Below are 7944 nucleotides of genomic sequence, written 5' to 3' on the forward strand. Positions count from 1 at the left end.
ACGTCATCGCGCTCGGACATGTGCCCGCGCTGACGGTTTTGCGTGGTGACGTCACCGCGCGCGGTTTGCGTGGTGACGTCACCGCATGCGCTCGTGCGCGATGACGTTGCCCGAACTCGCCCTCGTTCCCATTGAGCCACTCAGTCGGGAGAGGAGGGGGTGGAGGAGGAGGGGAGGGGGTGGAGGAGGGGAGGGGTGGAGGAGGAGGGGAGGGGGTGGAGGAGGAGGGGTGGAGGAGGAGGGGAGGGGGTGGAGGAGGAGGGGAGGGGGTGGAGGAGGGGTGGAGGAGGAGTGGAGGAGAGGAGGGGGTGGAGGAGGAGGGGAGGGGTGGAGGAGGGGGTGGAGGAGGAGGGGTGGAGGAGGAGGGGAGGGGTGGAGGAGGGGAGGGGGTGGAGGAGGAGGGGTGGAGGAGGAGGGGAGGGGGTGGAGGAGGAGGGGAGGGGGTGGAGGAGGGGAGGGGGTGGAGGAGGAGGGGTGGAGGTGGAGGAGGGGAGGGGGTGGAGGAGAGGAGGGGGTGGAGGAGATGAGGGGGTGGAGGAGGAGGGGAGGGGGTGGAGGAGAGGAGGGGTGGAGGACGGGAGGGGTGGAGGAGGGGAGGGGTTGGAGGAGGAGGGGAGGGGGTGGAGGGGAGGGGTGGAGGGGAGGGGGTGGAGGAGAGGAGGGGTGGAGGAGGAGGGGGTGAAGGAGAGGAGGGGTGGAGGAGGAGGGGAGGGGGTGGAGGAGGGGTGGGGGTGGAGGAGGGGAGGGGGTGGAGGAGGGGAGGGGTGGAGGAGGGGTGGGGGTGGAGGAGGGGAGGGGGTGGAGAAGGGGAGGGGGTGGAGGAGGGGAGGGGGTGGAGGAGGGGTGGGGGTGGAGGAGGAAGGGAGGAGGGGGTGGAGGAGGGGGTGGAGGAGGGGAGGGGGTGGAGGAGGAGGGGGTGGAGGAGGAGGGGGTGGAGGATGGGAGGGGGTGGAGGAGGGGAGGGGTGGAGGAGGGGTGGGGGTGGAGGAGGGGAGGGGGTGGAGGAGGAGGGGAGGGGTGGAGGAGGAGGGGTGGGGGGGTAGGAGGGGTGGAGGTGGAGGAGGGGAGTGAGGAGGGGGGTCCCGTGTCGTGCTGTCTCGCCACTGCCCATCCAGCAGTGGAGCGGTTGCTACCCCAGCTGCTGCTGTTGTGCTGTGACTCGCGATCCAGCTGTCCGCCAAGATTCCCTCCACCACCACCACCAAAGATCCCCCGTGTGGCCTTGACACAAGAGTGTTGGGGCAAGTGCTGTGAACGAGTAGCGCCTGTGAAGGCTACTGGCACTGTGGCACACGAGGGGGTGGGTGACTGGGACCACGCCCGACCGCCTTTGTCTCCCCAGTGACGATGTTTACACACCACCACCACCATCCACCACCTTGCAGCAGCGTGGTGCCAATGGGTGGGGTAAAGTGTGGGCATTCTCCCGCCGCTGCCAAGAGGTCTGGGCCGGCGTGGAAGAGTAGACCAAGGACGGCGCAGCTATAGCGGGCTCTAGCGGCCTGAACAGCACCGAGCCGGGAATGCGGCCTGCAGCTCCACAAACTTGAGAAGTGAGAAGCGGTGAAGGTGAGGGTTTATTCAGAGACGGCACCCGTCACCATGACAACCACACATCCCGTCACCATGACAACCAGACAACCCCCTCCGTCACCATGACAACCACACATCCCGTCATCATGACAACCAGACAACCCCCTCCGTCACCATGACAACCACACATCCCGTCATCATGACAACCAGACAACCCCCTCCGTCACCATGACAACCACACATCCCGTCACCATGACAACCAGACAACCCCCTCCGTCACCATGACAACCACACATCCCGTCGTCATGACAACCAGACAACCCCCTCCGTCACCACGACAACCACACATCCCGTCATCATGACAACCAGACAACCCCCTCCGTCACCATGACAACCACACATCCCGTCACCATGACAACCAGCCCCGTGTCTCCACTAGCGCAGGGCGAGGTGGCCCCTCCGGCCCGCTACGAGGGCCGCCGTAGTGGCGGCGGCCGCCAGGGCCCCCGTGAAGCCCAGGAGGCGTAGGAGGCCCCCCACGGAGGGGAGCGCTCGCTCCAGCAGGGAGCGCCGCATCGGCAACGCGGGGACTTCCTGGTGGGGTGGGGGTGTAGGGGGGGTGGGGGGCATGCGGGGGTTGGGGGGAGGGGTGCACGCAAGGAGGGTAGGGGGCACACGGAGGGAGACGGGGAGACACGTGGGGAGACTCGCGGGGAGAGAAATTGGGAGACGCAGGGGGAGACACAGGGAGTTGGTTGAGTGAGTGAGTAGGTGAGTGGTTGAGTGAGTGAGTAGGTGAGTGGTGAGTGGTGAGTGGGTGAGTGGTTGAGTGAGTGAGTAGGTGAGTGAGTGAGTGAGTAGGTGAGTGGTGAGTGAGTGAGTGGGTGAGTGGTGAGTGGTTGAGTGAGTGAGTGGTGAGTGGTTGAGTGAGTGAGTAGGTGAGTGAGTGAGTGGTGAGTGGTTGAGTGAGTGAGTAGGTGAGTGGTGAGTGGTTGAGTGAGTGAGTGGTGAGTGGTTGAGTGAGTGAGTGGGTGAGTGGTGAGTGGTTGAGTGAGTGAGTGGTGAGTGGTTGAGTGAGTGAGTAGGTGAGTGAGTGAGTGAGTGGTGAGTGGTTGAGTGAGTGAGTAGGTGAGTGGTGAGTGGTTGAGTGAGTGGTGAGTGTTTAAGTGAGTGAGTAGGTGAGTGAGTGAGGGAGTGGTGAGTGGTTGAGTGAGTAAGTAGGTGAGTGGTGAGAGGTTGAGTGAGTGAGTGAGTAGGTGAGTGGTGAGTGAGTGAGTGGGTGAGTGGTGAGTGGTTGAGTGAGTGAGTGGTGAGTGGTTGAGTGAGTGAGTGAGTAGGTGAGTGAGTGAGTGGTGAGTGGTTGAGTGAGTAAGTAGGTGAGTGGTGAGAGGTTGAGTGAGTGAGTGAGTAGGTGAGTGGTGAGTGATTGAGTAGGTGAGTGGTTGAGTGAGTGAGTGGGCGAGTGGTGAGTGGTTGAGTGAGTGAGCGGTTTACTGATTGAGGAGGTGAGTGCGTAAGTAAGTGGATGGGTGAATGATGGTGAGTGGTGATTGAGTTGATGCGTGGTGAGTGGTGAGTGGGTGAGGGAGTGGGTGGTGAGTGAGTGAGTGAATGGTGGGTGGGTGGATGGTGGGTGGGTGGGAAAACGAGTGGTGAATGAATTGGTCAGTAGTGAGTGGTGAGTGGGTGAGGGAGTGGGTGGTGAGTGGTTGAGTGAGCGAGTAATGAAAGTGGTGAGTGATGAGTAAGCGATTAATGATTGAGTGCGTGAGTGTTGAGTGAGTGAGTGGGCAAATGGTGAGTGAATGAGTGAGTGAGTGATGGAGTGAGTGAGTGGGCTCGTGGTGAGTAGTTGAGTGAGTGACTGGGCGAGTGGTGAGTGATTGAGTGAGTAAGTGAGTGGTCGAGTGAGTGAGTGGGCAAGTGAGTGAGTGGGCGAGTGGTGAGTGGTTGAGTGAGTGGGCAAGTGGTGAGTGAATGAGTGAGTGAATGGACGAGTGAGTGAGTGGGCGAGTGGTGAGTGATTGAGTTAATGAGTGGTAGAGTGGTGAGCGGTTGAGTGAGTGAGTGAGTGGGCGAGTGGTGAGTGGTTCACTGATTGAGGAGGTGAGTGCGTAAGCAAGAGGATGGGTAAATTATGGTGAGTGAGTGGTGATTGAGTGAATGCGTAGTGAGTGGGTGAGGGAGTGGGTGGTGAGTGCTTGAGTGAGTGGTGAGTGGTGGAGTGATTGAGTGGTGAGTGGGCGAGTGGTGAGTGCTTGAGTGAGTGAACGAGTGGAGAGTGAGTGAGAATTTTAGTGAGTGGTAGAATGGTGAGTGGTTCACTGATTAAGGAGGTGAGCGCGTAGGAAAGTGGATGGGTGAATGATGGTGAGTGAGTGGTGAGTGAGTTGATGCCTAGTGAGTGGGTGAGGGAGTGGGCGGTGTGTGGTGGAGTGAGTGATGGGTGGATGGTGGGTGAGTGATGAGTGATTGAGTGGGTGAGTGAGCGAGTGAGTGAGTGGGCGAGTGATGAGCGATTGAGTTAATGAGTGGGCAAGTGGCCGAGTGGGCGAGTGGGCGAGTGGTGAGCGATTGAGTTAATGAGTGGTAGAGTGATGAGCGGTTGAGTGGCCGAGTGATGAGCGGTTGAGTGAGTGAGTGAGGGAGTGGTGAGTGGCTCACTGATTGAGGAAGTGCATAAGAAAGTGGATGGGTGAATGATGGTGATTGAGTGGTGAGTGGGTGAGTAAGTGAGTGATGAAAGTTGTGAGTAATGAATTTCGATTTGAGTAATGAGTTAGCGCTGAATGGTTGAGTGGGTGGTGGGTGGGTGGTGAGTGGTTGGCGAGGGGTTCTCACCAGACAAGGCTCGGGCTCCGTGAGGATCTCGCTCCGTGATATCTTCCCCATCTCGTGCAGAATCTGCAGCAAAGCGCACGCAGCCGCCATCTCGCTGTGTCTCACGCAGTGTCTCCCGCCGCGTGTCCCCACTCGTGTCTCCCCCTTGCCTGATTGTCCACCCCCCTAGCGTCTACCCCCGTGTCCCACCTCGCGAGCGGCGCGCTCCCCGGCTTGGATGGCGCCATCCATGTAGCCGCTCCACCGCGTCGCCGTCTCCGTGCCAGCAAAGTGCAGCCGGCCCAGCGGCTCCCTCATCCCCCTGGGGGGGGGGCACGGGGGTGGGGGGGGGGGCAGGGGGTGGGGGGCACGGGGGGGTCAAAGGTGGGACACGGAGAGGGATGGTTATAGGGGGCTATGAGGACAGGAGGACACAGGGCACACGGGGGGGGGGGGGGGGGGGGGGGGGGAGGGGGCACGGGGAGACACGGATGGAGACACGGATGGAGACACGGGTGGAGACAATGTGGGGACACAGTGGGGACACGGTGGAGACATGAATGGAGACACGGTGGGGACTTGGTGGGGACCTGGTGGAGACACGGAGGGAGAGATGAATGGGATACGGTGGGGACACAGTGGAGACACGGAGGGAGACACGGTGGGGACACGGTGGAGACACGGTGGGGACACGGTGTAGACAAGGAGGGAGACACAGTGGAGACACGGAGGGAGAGATGAATGGGACACGGTGTGGACACAGTGGGGACACGGTGGAGACATGGAGACACGGGTGGAGATACGGTGGAGACACGGAGGGAGAGATGAATGGGACACGGTGTGGACACGGTGGGGACACGGTGTAGACAAGGAGGGAGACACAGTGGAGACACGGAGGGAGAGATGAATGGGACACGGTGTGGACACGGTGGGGACACGGAGGGAGACACGGTTGGGGACACGGTGTAGACACGGATGGAGACACAGTGGAGACACAGTTGGGGACACGGTGTAGACAAGGAGGGAGACACAGTGGAGACACGGAGGGAGAGACGAATGGGACACGGTGGGGATACGGTGTGGACACGGTGTAGACAAGGAGGGAGACACAGTGGAGACACGGAGGGAGACACGCGGGGAAGGGGTGTTCCCACCGGGCAAAGTCCGTGAGGGTTCCCGGTGCACACACTGCTGTGTAGCAGCCCCCAGAGAACGCCTCCTCCCCCCAATTACGCTCCTCGTAGTGCACGGGCTGGGGGGGGGGCACACACAACGTGAATATCAACAACATGGTGAGTCTGGTGGTGGTGGTAATGGTTAGTGCTTGTAATGGTGGCGATGTTGGTGGTGATGTTGACAATGGTGATAGCGGTTGTGGTTGTCAAAGTGATGGTGGTGGTGATGGTGGTGCAAGTGATAGTCGTTGCCAGTGATGGTGATGTTTGTGATGTTGGTGGTTATGGTGGTGGTGATGTCGATATGACTAGCTTTTGGCCAGCTCCGGTTTGACAATAGAGGTCTCACTCCGAATCAGTCGGGCAGCATTATCTTTTCATCGGCTGTGCAATGCTTTGTGGAAGCTTCTTGGTCTCTTGCTCCGCACGAAGCTTCGGGTCTCATCGGCCAGTCATGCCCTCTCTTCTCTATGCTTGTGAAAACGTGGACCCCTCTAATGGAACATATGGGTTTAACCAGGATGGATTGTGTGAGGAGCTCACAAATCCTTGCAAGATCTGGACAAAGTCCCATCGGTGAGCTCCTCCGGCAGGCAAGGCTGCGTTGGCTGGGTCATGTAGCCCGCATGCCCAGCCACCGCATGGCCAAGCAGAGTCTGTTTGGCTGCACAGAGGGGGCAAAACGGGCATGACATGGACTGGACAAGAGACGGAGTGATGCGGTACAGGAGGATGTGGGGCTGAGTGGACTTGCCGACGACTGGTACCAGTGGCCTCTACGGAGGAGGCTCGTGAAGGACGCTGCTGGGCAGTTGGACGCAGTGACTCTCCAATAGTCATGTCAGTCAGCCAACCCATGGCACCTGCTGGGTCTGTGCCGAGACCTCTCGACATTCCACGTGTGCTCAAAGTGCACCCGGCCTGGCACAGGCGCCGTGGTGACATCACCACGACTTCGTGGCGAATTGTGGGTATTGGTATTGGTGATGTTGATCCTGATCATGGTGGTGATTGTGATGGTGGTGATGTTGGTCATGTGACCCTCACGTGCCGCGCCTCCTCACAGCCCAGAACGCGAGCATACACGTCACAGATCCTGCGACACCTGGGGTCATGGGCCAGGGGTCAGGAGGTCGGGGTCAGGGGTCAGTAACTTTTCAAGTGAGGTAAGATCCAGTGTGTGTGTGTGTGATCGTGTGTGTGTGTGTGGGGAGCACTACAAACCCGGCGACCCGGTTCGATTCCTGCTCATGGCCAGCAGTGGCGAAAATCTGAACCGGTCCTGGGCCTCCCCTAGGTCGACTCAGCCTCAAATGAGTACCTGGTGTGTGATGTGTAGTAAATAACACCCACCCCCTCGTGTGCCACAGTGCCGGTAGCCTTCATAGGCGTTGCTGCTACTCGCTACTAACAGCACTTGCCCCGACAGTCGGTTACAGGCTACACGGGGGATCTTTGTCTTTGCAACTGAGTGGGTGTGTGGGTTCGTTGCTGAACTCACCGTTCCTCCTTGCTCAGCGATGCGAGCCTCCGCGCCTTCCGGGACAAAATGAAACTGGAAATGGCACGCACACGCACACACGTACACACACACGCGCACACACGCACACACACACACACGCACACACACACACACACGCACACACGCAGACACATACACACACACGCGCACACACGCACACACCCACACACGCACATACACACACACGCACACACGCATACACACACGCACACACGCGCACACACGCACACGCACGCACACACGCACACACACACACGCACACACACACACGCACACACACACACGCATACACACACACGCACGCACGTGCACGCGCGCACACACACGCACGCACACACACACGCGCACACACACACGCACACACACACACGCACACACGCAGAGATAGAGACACGGCTGGAGCCTCACACAGGATGTTGGTGCAAGTGCCGTTAGCGAGCAACAGCAAGCACGCCCATTAAGGCCGTAAACGGTGCACGAGGGGATGGGAAGCCAGCACCTCACTCGGCCGCCTTTGTCTCCCCAGTTCTGCGATGTTTACTACACACCACCATCAGGTACTGATTTGAGGCCGAGTTCACCTAGAGGAGGCCCTGGGACTGGTTCAGATAATCGCTATCACTGGTGGTGGTGGTGTTGGCGGTGAGCGAGAATCGGCATCGTGTGGACACCCTCAGCCTTGCCCAGACTACCGGTTCAACGGAACTGAATGAATGGCCATGGTGCTGATATATAGCCACTCACTCACTCACCCACTCACTCACTCACCCACTCACCCACTCACTCACTCACCCACTCACTCACTCACAGACGAACTCACTCACTCACCCACTCACCCACTCACTCACAGACTCACTCACTCACTCACCCACTCACTCACAGACGAACTCCACT

The 7944-nt window shown here is 59.6% G+C and overlaps 1 protein-coding gene across 1 annotated transcript in view; it reads right to left on the reverse strand.

The window, feature by feature from the left end:
• Positions 1–1564: 1564 nt before the first annotated feature.
• The window catches only part of LOC116957114 (amine oxidase [flavin-containing]-like), a 28164-nt gene continuing 21784 nt past the window's right edge, over positions 1565–7944 (reverse strand). The window contains exons 8-13 of the mRNA XM_076058280.1: positions 7030–7083; positions 6576–6633; positions 5508–5605; positions 4564–4675; positions 4375–4437; positions 1565–2127 (exon numbers count right to left, since the gene is read on the reverse strand). Coding sequence (XP_075914395.1) covers positions 1969–2127; positions 4375–4437; positions 4564–4675; positions 5508–5605; positions 6576–6633; positions 7030–7083 — 544 coding nt within the window. The 3' untranslated portion in view covers positions 1565–1968. The remainder of the gene's footprint in view (positions 2128–4374; positions 4438–4563; positions 4676–5507; positions 5606–6575; positions 6634–7029; positions 7084–7944) is intronic.

Source organism: Petromyzon marinus (assembly GCF_048934315.1).
Source record: "Petromyzon marinus isolate PM22_M1 ecotype Great Lakes invasive population chromosome 70 unlocalized genomic scaffold, UKy_Petmar_22M1.pri1.0 chr70_unloc.1, whole genome shotgun sequence".
In the NCBI taxonomy this organism is placed as follows: Eukaryota; Metazoa; Chordata; class Hyperoartia; order Petromyzontiformes; family Petromyzontidae; genus Petromyzon; species Petromyzon marinus.